Genomic DNA, 17,190 nt, shown 5'->3' with positions numbered 1-17,190 from the left:
AAGTTGTTTGTATATGTATAGGGACGCCCCCGGCGTCCCTATACATATGTACATATATATGTACATATATATATATATATATATATATATATATATATATATATATATATATATATATATATATATATATATATATATAATATATATATATATATCACTTCAAGGTATATTCACCACTTCAAGGTATACTCACCTGCATGTCAAGAGAACCCCAAGTTTTTAATATTCGATAACCATGAGCCTCACTTCTCCTTAAAACTTGCGCAGTTTGCAAAACTTCCAGGCAGGGCCGGATCGATTTGTTGCAGGGCCTGACTGGAATTCTTTTTTGGGGCCCTTTCTTAATATCACCTATTTTCCTAAAATTCAAATTCAGTATATTTATTATATGTATATATATATATATATATATATATATATATATATATATATATATATATATATATATATATATATATATATATATGTATATATATATATATATAATATATATATATATGTACAAACTTCACTTTTAGTATTAGTATCTGTAACGCATTCTAAGTTAAAAAAAATTACCGATGACTCGAACATCTAAAGAGAAGGGCATGGAACAAGAAACAGCAAAAATCATATTGAATTAAGAACCATAAAGTGATACAACAATCCATTGAAGAACAAGCAAATGAGAATACGAGACGGCGTAAAAACGACTCAGATATTTCGCCTGTATGAAAGCGAGGAGTCTTCAGCACAGAAGAAACAATAATGAAAAGGAAAATCAACCAATAACAAATAGAATCACCACCAATATTAATAAAAAAAGGTGGCGCAACTGATCCTCACAGGTCACAGAAGCTAATACAGTTGCTTCAATGAGAACACCAAGGCAAATTCAGTTACTGAAAGAAGTTTTTGTATCTATGAAGTCATGAAAAATGCATGATTTTGTATGAATTCGAACAGCTAGGGCAAAATGCATATGTAAATGTCTGAGGTAATAAGACAACAAGCATGACAACGGATCCCAAATAAAATAAAGGACAAAGAAATCGGTGGTTAAAATATATGCGACAGGGATGATCGCATCAAATTGTAGATACAACTTGAAGCAATAATGAGAATCACAACGAATCCTAAGAGAAAACAAATCATATAAAACAAATGTTTTTTTTGATGTATTAACAAGAAAGAATTTGATGTATCAACCTGGAGAACTTTAAACTAAAGAATAACGCCATGATTGTGGTATTCTGTAATTAGAGAATCAAAAATATATGAGCGTTCTGAGTGCTGGGGGCCCTGTGGTGAAGCCTCCGGGCTCACGGTATAATAATAAGAATAAAATGTTAAAAAGTTATTAATAATAATCAGATTCACGTTTATTCCAGTGAAAGTATAATCACTACATGATGAACGGCCATTGCGAAGTGACTTCCCAAGCATCAAAAGACTTTCCCCTTAACAGAAAGCTTGAAGAAGTAGACCCTGAGATCTATGACTTAATCAAACATGAAAAAAAGAGACAGCTGAGAGGTTTGGAAATGATAGCCTCGGAAAATTTCACATCAGTGGCTGTGTTGCAAGCTCTTAGCAGTTGTTTGCATAACAAATACTCAGAAGGACTCCCAGGAGTAAGGTAATTCATTTTAAATTCTTATTGTTTACTTTAAATTAAAGAACTTTGCATTGCAAAAATCAAATCTGATTGTTTGAATTTGCGAAAATGAAATCTAGTTGATTGAATTTACGAAGGCTAGAGAAACGTGTCCTAGCCTTTGAAAACATGTGCCTTAGGAGAATCCTGAGCATATCGTGGCAGGAAAAGGTCACCAACATAGAAGTTCGCCGACGAACCGGTCAGCCATTAGTTACTGACCTTCTGAAACGTAGGAGATGGACATACCTTGGCCACGTCCTCCGTATGCCAGAGGATCGACTCCCGAATACAGTATATGATTGGCGTCCCGAGGGGAGGCGAAAAAGAGGTCGACCAAGACACACCTTACGACGACAGTACGACCGAGACCTGAGAAATGCGGAGTTGCCTCTTCAACCACAGTGGGAGGACGTCACGGCTGCAGCTCAGCTCCGAGATGTCTGGCGAGGTTTCGTAGACGCCCTATGAGCCACCCCTGGCTCTGGAGGATCTAAGGTCTAAGGTAAGGAATTTACGAAAAAGAAATCTGACTGGTTGAATTTGCAAAAAGGAAATCTGATTGTTTGAATTTGCAAAAATGAAATCTGACTGGTTGAATTTGTGAAAAGGAAATCTTCAATGAGATGAGTCTAAATGAAAATAATTTTTTTGGCTAATTGATCATTTTTGATCTTTCTTCCCCTTAATTCATAAAAAAAAACAGTGCGATTTTAAACGATACCGTCATATCTTCTTGTTTTAAGCATTACCCTTCTAATTAGGAGGTAAAGATGTCCTGGAAACTAAGTGGCATTTAATAAGTAAACCAACGTGTTTGTGACGACTTCGAACGTTGAATAATTTTCTCTGGGTTTTGTGTGGTTTCAGCTTAATGTTTCTAATATTTTGAACCTGAGAGGTGAAGTGATGTCAAAACTATAAGTTTATAATGTGCAATCAGCCCTTATAAGGTACTAATCATAGGAGCTGGGATAATCATAGGAGTGGCGGCAATTCACGAAGGTGTACGGGAGGGAAAGGCAAGATGTAATTTTTCAAAATCTAGGGACGAGAATTTTTAGTTTTGTTTTTCATTAAAAATACTTCAACAAAGATATTTTTGAATGAAAATGCTCCCCCCTCCTCTGTCGTCCCCAATTGACGGCTCTGAGCTGGAGGTGCAGATTACCATATTCCAATTTTAGCCTTGAAATCGCCAAACTTAGTTACCCTTATTGTCTTAGAAATCGGGTGATATTTTCATCCTTTTGGATGAAAGGTTGGGCCCGATGAAATTGGATTGCTAGGACCCCATTGGAATAGGATGCTAGGGCCCCCAGTCATTAGGTTTGGACCCCCGCTGGAATTGACTCCTATATTTGTTATTATTGGTTTCAAAGCCCCTCAAATACTTAGGAATACTTTTAAACACTACCCCTTAAATATTTAACTACTTTGATGAAAATAAAACTCCATTTATGAAAAAGTACGATGTTTTGGTGTCAGGCTTTTGTGCTGCAATATAAACCTCAGATATGTAATCAGTATGCTGAAGAATCCCTTGCTGCGCTTTGAGATGGACATTGAAATTATTTGTAAAATCGGTATTTGAAAAGTTTGATTTATCAGTGTCATACGACCATGGTAGAAATCTGATGCAATTTTTGAAAAAATACCATTTTGTGGAGTTTTATAGGCTATATTTCATCTTTTTACTTTGGAACATATGTATTGTTTTTAGCCTCAAATTTGTAGGAAACAATGTAAACAAACCTTAAATATCAACTTCGGAAAAATTCAAACATTGTTATATATAGTTATCATCTTTTGATGTTGAACTCTTACATTTTGAGATTTGTATTAGATTCGTAATCTCCTGTTTAATGTGGTGAATGGATTCAATTTGCGGAACCTCTAGCCTACATACTATCAGCGTGTAGCTTGTAGAGGTGCCGCATGCCAGCATGGCGCTGACTCAGAAGGTACTGCCCCTTTCGAGTTTAATTAATACCTGCACTCGACTGTTTGGTTCAAGCCTTGATTTTTTTTTTAATACGATGAATAAACAGCAACATATTCATAGACTAGGCATTGTAGGAATTGGCAAAAATAATGATAACAGTGAGACAAATTTATTGAAAAAATAATTGAAAAGCTTATTCATCCAGAAATGACTAAAACGAAACAAATTGTGCTACCAGAGGTGTATCCAGTTTTTTTCGAGGGTGCTACAATAAACTACAAAACGCTATAAAAATTCAGTTATATGCATTTTTGTTGCTTTTTTACGAGTCAAACAATTTTTTGAGGGGGGGGGGTCAAATCTGATGTTCCTCTGGATACAGCCTTGACTGCTATTGCTGAAAACTCATTACAGCGGCTAGCCTTGTCGGTCTGTCATGTTTCAACCCGTAGTCATATACTTCATGGTAACGAACTGTTGTAAGGAGCGACGCGGCTCGATAGTGATCGAACCTCTAAAAACGCAAAATTTTTATATACGGAGATACATAAAAAAATTGGCGTGTTATGCTCATTCCAAATATGTAAAATATATTAAGTTTAGTATTACCCATCAAAAGATACGAGCCTGAGAAAATGTGCATTATTTTTGATGAAAGGGCGAAGGAGACCCTGAAAGTCAAGGAATCTTAACAAAAACCATCAGATTCAGCGTATCAGAGTTCTACTGTAGTAGTTAAAGCTTGTGTCCACAAAATGTGGAATTTTGTACTTCGTGGATCACAGGTGTGTGTTTATTCGTTTGTTTGTTTTTCCCCCAGGGGTGATCGTATCGAGCTAATTGTTCTAGAAGATCGACAGAGATCGTAAATTAAAAGATCTCTTTTTTTAAGTGACCAAATGATGGAGTTCCACCTAGCCCTCCTCCCTCCCTAACCCCCTCCCCCAAAAGTCGTCTGATATTTTTTTATATGTATACATTTTTCAGCATAGTTCAAAGGTCTAATAACTATGCTTTTAGTGGTGGAATAACCCTCCTTAGTCGATGAGGAAAGAGCAAACCAAGGGTTCTAAAAGATCGGTATTGGGCTCATTCGAACAGAAATTAAAAGTTCTAGTGTTGTTTTTAAGTCACCAAAAAGGTTGGAGGGCAGTTAGCCCTCTTCCCCTTGCCCAGTTCCCTCAAACTCGTCCGGTCAAAATTTTAAGATACCATTTTGTTCAGAATAACTCTTTGTCCCAATAATTTTACCTTTGGGGATTATACGAACTTCATGGCCGATTACCATTGTTTGTGGTGGCTCCTTACTTCAGTTCTTTATAACAAACTGTGTGAAACAAAGCCTAACCACGTTAAATCTTTGATTATACCCCTGGAAAATGAATAAGTATCACCCCAGCAGTTGTAAAACTCCTTTGAGGAATTTCGTTTTTTGATTAAAAGAATGTTTTCATTTTGACGCCCTTGATAATTTAAGGTAAATATTAGAACATAGTCGTCAAGGCAGAACTGTGTCGATATCATTTATCTCTCTTGTTTCAAGAACATTCAAAGATTTAATATAACCGGTTTAGCTATAGGCAAGGCAAGACGTTCAATAAATTACACATCATGCTTGTGACCATTCAAATTGGAAAGTAGATTTGAATGAATCAACAACTTCTTGACAGTAGTTGCCTTCACGATTCTCGCTCCTTGTAAAATTAAATTTAAAAAAAAAACTAGTTTTTTTAACGAAAAGTAAGGAGCGGCATTAAAACTTAAAACGAACAGAAATTACGTCGTATATGAAAGGGGTTGCTTCTTCATCAACGCCCCGCTCTTTACGCTAAAGTTTGACTCTCTCTTAACTCTACTTTTCAAAACAGTAAAAAACTTAAGCGCAAATAGCGGGGCGTTGATGAAGAAGCAGCCCCTTTCATATAACAAGTAATTTCTGTTCGTTTTAAGTTTTAATGCTGCTCCTTACTTTCCGTTAAAAAAACTTGTGTTTTTTTTTAATTTAATTTCTGAACGTTTTTTAATCAATGCATGTTTTGATTTTGGCTCTCCGCAGATGATTAATTAAAATGAAATTGGTATATTTATTTTTCGTCCAAATGGCTTTCTCATAGTTTTGATAAAATGATTTTGAGAAAAAAAAAGGAGTGGGGGAGGAAGCCTAGTTGCCCTCTGATTTTTTGGTTACTTAAAAAGGCAACTAGAACTTCTATTTTTTTACGAATGTTTTATTAGTAAAAGATATACGTAAGTTACAAATTAGTTTACGTAACTAACTTCTATATTCTCATGTTTTTATTACGTATATGAGGGGATTCACCCCCTCACCAGTACCTCGCTCTTTACAATAAAGCTTAAATTTTGTCCCAATTTCTTGAGAATGAGAATGACGAGAATCACAAAAGCCGTAGAATAAATAGTTGAAATTACTAAAAATACTTTAGCGTAAAGAGCGGGGTATTAGGAGGAGGTAATCCCATAATATGCGTTATAATTTTAGTTCGTTATAAGTTGTAATGCTTCTCCTTACTTTCAGTTGAAAAAACTTTTTCATATTTATTTTTTCATTATTTTTTTTAATAATGCTAGAAAATCCTGCGCTCCCTTCATGAAAATTGTCTTCCCCCATGACAAATTCCTCCAGGGAAAGTTCCCCCAATATATCTCCCTCTTCTCAACCCCCCCCCCCCCAACCTAAAAATCCCCCTGAAAACGTCTGTACGCTTCCAAATAACCATTACTATATGTAAACACTGGTCAAAGTTTGTAACTTGTAGCCCCTCCCACGGGGACTGTGGGGGAGTAAGTCGTCCCCAAATACATAGATATAAGGTTTTTCGACTACGCTGAATAAAATGGCAGTCTCAGAATTCTGATCCGTTGACTTCGGGAAAATAATTAGCGTGGGAGGGGGCCTAGATGCCCTCCAATTTTTTGGTCCTTTTAAAAGGGCACTAGAACTTTTCATTTCCGTTAGAATGAGCCCTTTCACAACATTCTAGGACCACTGGGTCGATGCGATCACCCCTGGAAAAAAAAACCATCAAAACAAACAAATAAATACGCATCCGTGATCTGCCTTCTGGCAAAAAATACAAAATTCCACTTTTTTGTTAGATAGGAGCTTGAAACTTCTACAATTGGGTTCTCTTATACGCTGAATCTGATGGTGTGATTTTCGTTAAGATTCTGTGACTTTTAGGGGTTTTTCCCCCCTGTTTTCTAAAATAAGGCAAATTTTATCAGTCTCGTAACTTTTGATGGGTCTAAACTTGATGAAACTTATATATTTAAAATCAGCATTAAAATGTGATTCTTTTGATGTAGCTATTGGTATCAAAATTCCATGTTTTAGAGTTTTGGTTACTATTTAGCCGGGTCGCTCTTTACAGTTCGTTACCACGAACTGTTTGATTAGATAAACGAAGAGACGAAGAGAAATTATTCCGATTTGGAAAGGACATGTCCCCTTCTCAACGTCCCGCTCTGTACGCTTAAGTTTTTGTTGTTTTAAAAAGTGGAACTGTGGCAAAAATTCAAATTTTAGCATAAAGATCGGGACGTTAAGGAGGGGACAGCCTCTTTCAAATAAGGAATAATTTCTGTTCGTTTTAAGTTTTTATGTCGCTCCATACTTTCAGTTGAAAAACATTTTTTTTTATTTAATTTCTGAACGTTTTTGAATTAATGTATGTTTTGATTTTGGCTGACCGCACATGAATAATTAAAACGAAATTTGCCTATTAATTCTTTGGCTAAGTGGCTTTCTCATAGTTTTGATCGGACAGTTCTGATAAAAAAGGGGACGGGGAGGAGGCCTAGTTGACCTCCAATTATGGTTACTCAAAAAGACAACTAGAACTTCTTATTTTCTTCACGAACGTTTTTATTAGTAATAAATATACGTACCTTACGAATTAACCTACGTAACGAACTTCTTTAACTTTATAATATAATTCCCGAGGAGCGACATTACAACTTAAAACGAACAGAAATTACTTCGTATGTGAAAGGGGCTGCTTCCTCATCAACGCCTCGCTCTTTACGCTAAAGCTTTTTACCGTCTAAAGAGTAGAGTAAAGAGAAAGAGTCAAACTTTAGCGTAAAGAGCGGGGTGCTGATGAGGAAGCAGCCCCTCTCACATACGAAGTAATTTCTGTTCGTTTTAAGTTTTAATGTCGCTCCTTACTTTCCGTTAAAAAAACTTGTTTTTTTATTTAATTTAAACAAAGGTGAAAGTTTGTAACTTGCAGCCCCTCCCCCGGGGACTGTGGGGGATTAAGTCGTCCGCAAAGACATAGTTATTAGGTTGTTCGACTATGCTGAACAAAATGGCTATCTCAAAATTTTGATCCTGTGACTTTGGGAAAAAATTTCCCAAAATTTCCCTAAAACTTTTAATTTCCGTTTGAACAATCCCTTTTGTGACATTCTAGGACCACTCGGTCGATACGATCATCTCTGGAAAAAAATAACAACAAATAAATATACACCCGTGACCTGTCTTCTGGCAAAAAATTTATTATTTATTAGTTACTGAACCACAAACCCAGCATCCCAAACCTACAATAAATGTAAACTGACACAAAAAGAAAAGAGTAATAAACACAACAAAATACAAAAGAGGGACACCATGGATAAAGAAAAGGAGAAAAAAACAATGGAAAAAACTACGAGCTGAACAACAAGCGCATCACTTTAGAAATCAAGTATGCTCATTTATCGAAGTGCAAAGGACCAAGTAAACTGAAGACTGGCAGGATTAATACAAGATACGGAAAGCTATAGCTTTGGTAGACTCCAGGATGAGAATTTCAGAGAAAATTTCCAGGAACAGTTGAAAACAAAACTGGAGAGTTTAAAATTTGACAACGTGGAAGATGAATGGAGGAATTTTAGGAAAACAACTTCTGAAGTTGCTGATTATGTCTTAAGGAAGAAAGTTACAACCACAGCTAGGAATATTAGTGAAAAAGCTTTATGTTTAATAGTGAGGAGAAGGGGCTTGTGCAAGAATTATCTGAGTGATAGATCATATGAAAACAAAAAGAATGTAAAGAAAGTGGAGAAAGCATTAAAATATGACTTACGAAGGTGCGAGTTTCTGTTCGAACTGTTGTTCCTGTCCAAAGTTCCTGCTCCTGTCCAGGGATGGGGCACTTCTTTCTGATGAAGGTTCTTCTCTTGAGCGACGGAAGGATAATTTATGTTCGCTCCTCAACAATACTAGCGCATCTGTGCCTCCTAATGATAGTCCCGGCCAACCTTGCAGTCAAAGACCTGAAATAGATGCTCCCCCGCACGAGCCTTTCAGCCCCTCAGAAATCGGATATTCAGTAAAAAGGCTCAAGAATAACAAAGCTGCTGGTATCTGCGGCTTAATCTCAGAGCTGGTAAAATATGGAGGTCCTGCAATGCTCCTGTCTCTCCGCACCCTGTTCTCTGCAATCTGGCAAACGGAGGTAATTCCCGAGGATTGGCGGAAGGGGGTCATCATCCCCTTATGGAAGAGGAAAGGCTCAAGAAGCGACTGCTCCAACTACCGGGGTATAACCCAACTGTCAGTCCCTGGCAAACGATTTTAAATGGTCCTGCTGGATCGATGTTGGAATATCATTCGAAAAATCCTTTGACCGGAGCAAACTGGTTTTTTGTCGGACCGTTCAAGCAGATTTTCACTATTCGACAAATAGTAGAGAAGACCACAAAGTTCCAACAGAAAGCATTTATTGCCTTCGTCGACTTCCGTTCTGTATTTGACTCAGTCGGTCGAAAAGGTCTTTGGCGGATTCTTGAGTTGACTGGCCTACTCGATAAATATTGCAGACTTCTCAAGGCGCTGCACCGTGGGACGGAGGGCTGTGAACAAGTAAATGGTCGGCGCAGCCCGTTCTTTCAAATCACGTAGGGGTGCGCTAAGGATTTGCAGTGGCCCCAAAGCTCTTCAATGTCATCGTAGATTACATTATGACAAAAACCACTTCACATCTCAGCTTTGGGCTTTAATTTTGAGATCGTGCCATAACAGATGTTGATTTTCATTCTTTTTTTGTCATATGTCAATCCTCCTTGTAGTCCTTTTTGTCTTTAAAAGCTCAAAGAACTAATATAATTTTATTTCAGCTACTATTTCACCATTTCAAAATTATAATTAGTTGTACTATAATCCACTTTATCGTCCTGATAACAAGAGGCTGAAGTCAGACAGACGACCTTTTAAACTGGATATTACAGCTATACACAAAACAAAATCGTATCCAAACATGTTGCTGCCAACCTCTTCACGCTTTTTTGAAACCGGTAAAATACGTAAAATACCGATAAAATGCGTAAATCATGTAAAATAGGTAAATTACGTATAATAGGTAAAATACCAATGTCACGGGGGTGGGGTCTATAAAATTTCAGTAAAAACGTAAAACCCAATTTTACCAGTCACAACATTAGGTTTGAAGCTCTTGCAGAATTCCTGTAATTTTTATTTTTTAATAAAATTTTACTATTTAAATTAATCGAAATAACAATCACCATTTTTGGATCAGCCACAAATGGTTATTTTTCCCACTAGACAATTCTGAAAAGCAAAAACAAGTTATTTTTCAACTTTTGGTTACTATGGGCCGTGGGTCACCCTTTACCCAGTATAAGCTATTGCTGTAAACATGATAACCGCCATTTTGCTTGTTCCTTTAACCTAGGATAATGTTATAATTGAATACTGGCACCAATTTTAATTAAAAGACATTGACCCAGCTTTCTGTTCTTGCAAATGATACCTCACAGCTTTGTTACCCCTTGGTAGCTTTCTTCTGCAATGGACTGCTGTCTTTTCTTAAAATCTTCAAACTGGCATAGGAGTCCGGAATAAGTGTCACTAAAATCGGTAAAAAATTTGAAGCAAAATTTAATTCTTGGTGTATACCACTTTGGAAACCTTGCTCTTGTCTAATGTGTAATGTACATCAAGCGAACCGTGGTAGCATGCAAGTTTTCCCATTTGTATATTACCTTCGCGGTTTGATGCTTTTAGTTTTTTTTTCCTAATTGAAAATTGACTGGACAGTTGACTCTATGTCAAAAAAATTGACATTTTTTGACTCTAGGATACCGCACACGATTTCGATTAATATTTATATTTTTATTTTAGTGACTATTTTATTAATTAATACTTTAATGCGCCTGTTTTAGGATCATGAAAGTTTGTGAAAAAAATATAGATAGAAGCTTTTTTATTTTGTCTGGCCAAACAATTCAGAAATGTTTGGGTGGTCTTGCCATAACTTGTATAGCTTTGATAAGAGATCCGAATAAACAAAAGAAAACTATAACCCGAAACCCACTTTCCATGAAATCTTAGAAAAACCATTTAGCTTCCAATGTTGTGTTGGAGATGAAGATATTCAGATTTAATGGGACATCATTAAAAAGCGTAAATTTTATTTACTTATTTATTTTTATTGAACGGAGCAGAATTTTCTTTTTCAAGTTAAAGAAAGAGCAGTCCTCAAAAATGTTCTAGTATACCTGCTTGAAGAAACATCATAAGTCAGCTCAAAAGAAGTCTTATTGAAAAAGTTGACAGCTTTGGGAGTTTCCTGTTGTGCTAACTGCTTTGACTGAAATCTTTGCGGAGACAAGACGCACATTATTTATCCTATACGTACATTGATTAGACATTATTTTATTTAACAATTAGTAATAGAGTAAAGTTTTCTTTTGTTTTTAAGCTAACTTCTTTTTCGAATTGCTGGTACATCTAAGATCCCCTATTAATTTATACCAAATTGCTTCGGAAGCTCCCTTCAGTGCAAAGAAAAATTTGCTAATGGGCCCTTTGTCAGCCAACTCTGTGACTCGCAAAATGACATTTTTTTTTGCATCAGTGGCCTTTAACTACTTTGCCAAAATTAGAATAATGGAATAGACAAGTAGTTCACAATCATGAAGCTTTGATGAAGTGATTATCACCGGTCTGAATTTTATTTTGAGGTCAGTTGAATATATAACTACTCTCTTGTTTTCTTTTTTCTCTCTATAATTAACAATGTAATTTTCAGGGCGAAGGGCTTGTTTCCGCCTGGCTAGAAGTTATTCCACAGGTGAAAGGTCCCATGGGTCGCTAAATCCATAGGTCGCTTAGGTCCCATATGAGCTACACTTTGTTTAAAATAAGATGTAGGTGTTTATCATTCCAATGCAGAAATAATATTGAAGCAAAGTCACGCGAGATTGCGTCACCCTCAACTCCTCTGACTTAACATGCATCTGAAAAAATTCTTTATGACGCGCACCCGCGTCTTGGGGGGATCACCGTTCAACTTAAGTCATTAAAGGAAGAAAGGAATAATGGGTACGACTCAGAAACTTTCCAGTCCCACTGAACAGTAAAACACTTAATAAAACAGGACCTCCTACCTGCCCATCCTGTCCCTCTTGTGTCATGGTCCTGCCAAAACTGAAAAATCTTTTCTATTTACCTTATTTATTTTGTGAGGACATGAGCTTGAGTGAATCTTGGTTAGTGATTTTGCTCTGTAGATCGGGATCCAACCGACATGTTGGCATCACTGAAGTTGGTTTGCATCACTGTAGCAGGATTGGCATCACTGCAACAGGTGTTGACATTACTGTAGTAAGGTTGTTTAGGATTAAACCGACGTCTTGACATTATTGCAGTACAACGTTCATTATGTTGATCAAAGTAGACGAATTTGCCCAATCAACAGATGAATGAAGTTCGAAATTCAATTGTTCCAAGTTTGTTTCCTAGTACAGGCTTTTTTCGAAAGTATATATGTTTTCTTTTATTTTGAAAGGCTTCCTCCGATGATTAGGCCCCAAAGTGACTGAGTAAAGGACAACAGAACTTGTTGTGAAACTTGAGATCCAACTTTGCCAAGTTTTTTGATAATATTTTTCAAGTTAGATTTTAAGGTGATCAAATTCATTCTTTTGTTTTAGGGAGGGGGTGGGGCGTATATGATATTTAATCATAACTACAGCTAATTTTACATTTACGTCGGAAAATACATGAGTTTGAAAATCATGTTAGATTTTGCTATAAATTAAAATATACTGTTTAGTATATTGCGCAACAAAAGTCAAATGGAAAATGAAGAAAAAGCAAAAACTTCCGTCATAAGCGTCTCTGAATAAAAATCAATATTACACCTCTATGCCGACGTTTCATGAACGCCTATCTTTGATATCTTTTAATTAGAAGCACTTAGACGTAAGTCTTGCGTGTTTCTCTTCTAAATTCATATTAACATTCGCCTTTCAGTTCTTGGCAGCTAAATCCTACTCATTATTACCAATCACCGTTAAATCATAGATGGCACTCTTTGTCGATAATAATAATCTTGTTCCATGATCTGACATGTATGTTAATCATAAATGGTGCTTATGAATCTTATGGTATTTAATGCGTATGGATTGACATATCTAACCTTATTTTACCGAATTACCGACGTGCATTTTGGAGAAACTCATTTGATTTTTTTCTTGGAATATATTTTCCAACTTCGGTAGTTTTTTCTTCTTTTTTTTTGTCTTGCCTGAACCCTAGGGTCCTATCTATGCATATATGTAGGAAAGAATAACGTTTTCATAATATTTGACATTTTATGCCATTGACGTTTTAACACATGCTATGATATTGTATAACCTTCAATAGCTAGTGAGTGCAGGTATTTAATATAACTTCAATAGGTTTTTTTTATATATTGCCTGAACTCAAGGGTCCTATCTATGCATATATGTAGGAAATAATAATTTTTTATAGCATTTGACATTTTACAGCATTGACATTTTAACACATGGCATAATATTGCATAACCTTCAATATCTGGTTAGTGCAGGCACTTAATATAACTTCAAAAGATTTTTTTATATATATTGCCTGAGCCCAACGGTCCTATCTATGCATATATGTAGGAAAGAATAAAGTTTTATAAATTTGACATTTTATGGCATTTACATTTTAACACATAGCGTCATATTGTATGACATTCAGTAGCTAGTGAGTGCAGGTATTTAATACAACTTCAATAGGTTTTTTTTATATATTGCCTGAACCCAAGGGTCCTATGTATGCATATATGTAGGAAAGAATAAATTTTTATAGCATTTGACATTTTACAGCATTGACATCTTAACACATGGCATAATATTGCATAGCCTTCAATATTTGGTTAGTGCAGGCACTTAATATAACTTCAGTAGATTTTTTTTTATATATTGCCTGAGCCCAACGGTCCTATCTATGCATATATGTAGGAAAGAATAAAGTTTTATAACATTTGACATTTTATGGCATTTACATTTTAACACATAGCGTCATATTGTATGACATTCAGTAGCTAGTGAGTGCAGGTATTTAATACAACTTCAATAGGTTTTTTTTATATATTGCCTGAACCCAAGGGTCCTATGTATGCATATATGTAGGAAAGAATAAAGTTTTATAACATTTGACATTTTATGGCATTTACATTTTAACACATAGCGTCATATTGTATAACATTCAGTAGCTAGTGAGTGCAGGTATTTAATATAACTTCAATAGGTTTTTTTTTATATATTGCCTGAACCCAAGGTTCCTTTATATGTGGAAAGCTTTATATGTGGAAAGAATAAGGTTTTATAACATTTAACATTTTATGGTATTGAAGTTTTAGAGCATGGCATGCTAGAGAAGCAACGAGCTATTCGTAGTAATTAATTTTTTAACGCTACCTTGTCGTGACGAATTTATTCGCTTTTATGGCTCGACTGTTAGCCGCTAGTTACGTCTACTTTTTAAGCGCATAAAGAAGATTGGCTTAGTGTGTGCTCGATGACTTCACCCGACGCCTGAACTCAATGCTTAAAATGGTTTAGAAACCCTGTCTCTTTTTAAGAATCGCTTTTTAAAGAACCCCTATGTCTCTTTTATTATCTTAATTTTACAGAACCCCCATTTCCCTTTTTTAGGAACCTCTTTTTAAAGAAACCGTATTTCGCTTTTAAGAACCTTTTTTTCAAAGAACCCCTATTTCTTTTTTAAGAAGCTCTTTTTAAAGAAGCCTTATTTCTCTTTTTTTTTTAGAAACTCTTTTTAAAGAACCCATGTTTCTCTTTTAAGAACCTCTTTTCTAAGAACCCCTATTTGTCTTTTAAGAACCTCTTTTTAAAGAGCCGCTATTTTTCTTCTTCAAAAACCTCTAAAGAATTCCTATTTCTCTTGTTTTAAGAACCTCTTTTTAAATAACCCCTATTTTTCTTTTCTTTTGATTTTGAAGAATAACATGTAGCAACAAACATGCTTGTTTATTATATTAGTTGTATTGTATATTATAAGAAGAACGTCAAAAATGTCTTGACGAACTTCTTTGACAAAGACCCTTCCAAAGTTTGTGGATATTAGATATATCAGAAAATATTTCAGTGGAAGGGGAATGCACAGGGTCGAAGATCCTCATTCTACCTATATAACTATATGCCTCTTTGGGTCTCTTTATATTATTAAATATTTTGTCTTTCAGATACTATGGCGGAAATGAATATATCGATCAAGTTGAGGTTCTCTGCCAGCAAAGGTGCTTAGAAGCTTATGGTCTTTCCCCTGAAGAATGGGGTATAAATGTCCAGCCATATTCTGGTTCGCCAGCAAATTTTGCCGTTTATACAGGAATTGTCGAACCACATGGAAGAATCATGGGTAAGTCTCTTCAAATAATTGAAACGAAAATACTATTTTTTTTTTCAATTTAACATTAAATACGTAAATAAAATTTTTCTACTTTCTCCTTCCCTACCATAACTTTTATATAAGTAGGCTCATTTTCGGAAGCGATTCTACTATAACTTACTCCCAACCTCTAATAGGTAAAGCATTAAAATAGGTAATAGGTAAAATAGGTAAAGCATACTCCCAACCTCTTACTCCCAACCTCTAATATATATATTTCCCATGCATTTTGCCATGTGTCACACTTGTTTCATCCTGTGTACCGGTAAGTTGAATCAGTGCTGATAAAATCATGAAACAGAAAAACGCATTGGACATATACAGTTAGGACTATACATTTACAAAGTAGGGGGGGGGGGGGTAAAGCATTGTGGAACAGCTTTTTAACAGCCTTTATCAACGGGAAAAAAACAGCAATAGAAGACCATAAAAATAAAACAAACGAAAAGCAGTCCTAATATGAAAAACAGACGAGAAAAAAACTCATGTTTAGACAAAATCCAGTATGCTTGAGAACCAAAGCACAAAACACTGATATAGCAAAGCCGAGTGTCTGCCATATGTGTACTCTTATACGTTCGAACTATCTTCTGGTATGGAAATCTATAGGATTAATTCTTTTTATCTAAAACTTTTTACTTTATGCCCTAAGTCAAGATCAAAACCAGGTCAAAGAACTATAATGTTTGGAAGGTTGAGTAAATCATTTGCTTTTACTATTTTCCACAAACTTATTGACTTTTTTTTTAAATTTGTTGTAACTTTAGGTACCTTATTAAGGTTCAAACTTGTTTGAAACTGTCTATCCAAAATTTTCTGTTCCTATCAAAGGTATATTTTAGCCTGTATATATGCGTATCCTACTTGTTCGGAATTTTCGTTCGGGGGAAGGGGTTAATTTTTTGATGGGGCTGGGGTTAAAAATACATAAAAAATGTTTGTTTTTGCATTTTGTCACTTCTCTACGATTCAGACAGAAAAGACTGGGGGGAGTGACTAAAATGTCGTTCTCATTCAACTGGACAATAGGTTTGAGCCTTTTTTTTTATGGATTAGTCAGAAACTGCATTTGATTGAATATTCTCTTTCCTCTCTATTTATACTGATATCCTTATGTATGATTTTTTAAATTTATAGAATTTCTCTAGAACTTTTTAACAAGGTTTTTTGAGTGCCAAATTTTCGGAATTTTAATTCTTTTTGCATTTTTTTAATCTTTAGTCTTATTAAAAATCTAATTGGAAAGGCAATGTGATCTAAGAATTTATTTTACACATAAATTTTTATCAAAAATTGTATTCGTCTCTAATACCCTTTTTGATATTAGGATGAGGATTTAGATTTTTGCTCGGGGGTGTTCCTGAGGGATTGTGAACCCATAAAAACTGTGTTTATGTGCATTTTTTCACGTTTCTACGACTGGACAAAATGACAGGGGGAGTGATTAAAACACCGTTCTCGTTCTACCGAACAACAGGTTTTAGCCTGTTTTTATGAGATTGTTAGAAACTATGTTTAATTGATATTCCCTTTTATCTCTTTTAATACTGATCCCCTTAAACATAGTTTTTTAAGAATTTCTCTAGACTTTTTTAGTGTGGATTTCGGTTATGGTTTTTTATCTGTCATTGGTATATTTCCGTTGCAATCATAATTGGAAAGGCAGTGCTTTCTAAGAATTTATGTAATTTTTTTCAAATATTTAGAGATTTTACGAATCGGATTCATCCCTATTACCCCTTTTAATAATAGGATAAGCATACATGTACACATGGGCAGATAGGAGAATTTACTCCCTTAAAAATTGGCCGTTTCTACTTAGGCTACAAGCCGAATTGTACATCCAATAATTGGTCGAATGCTACTGGAATACTGGAA

The 17,190-nt window shown here is 35.3% G+C and overlaps 1 protein-coding gene across 4 annotated transcripts in view; it reads left to right on the top strand.

Moving 5' to 3' along the window:
* The window catches only part of LOC136040122 (serine hydroxymethyltransferase-like), a 111,847-nt gene that overhangs the window by 17,773 nt on the left and 76,884 nt on the right, over positions 1–17,190 (top strand). For all 4 annotated transcript variants that reach the window (XM_065724220.1, XM_065724222.1, XM_065724221.1 and 1 more), the window contains exons 2-3: positions 1,371–1,618; positions 15,107–15,282. In XM_065724220.1, the coding sequence (XP_065580292.1) occupies positions 1,389–1,618; positions 15,107–15,282 (406 nt within the window). In that variant the 5' untranslated portion in view covers positions 1,371–1,388. The remainder of the gene's footprint in view (positions 1–1,370; positions 1,619–15,106; positions 15,283–17,190) is intronic.

The sequence above is a fragment of the Artemia franciscana genome, chromosome 20, assembly GCF_032884065.1.
Source record: "Artemia franciscana chromosome 20, ASM3288406v1, whole genome shotgun sequence".
Taxonomy (NCBI): domain Eukaryota; kingdom Metazoa; phylum Arthropoda; class Branchiopoda; order Anostraca; family Artemiidae; genus Artemia; species Artemia franciscana.
The sequence above is the reverse complement of the archived record's forward strand: the minus strand, read 5'-3'. Positions and strand labels throughout refer to the sequence as shown.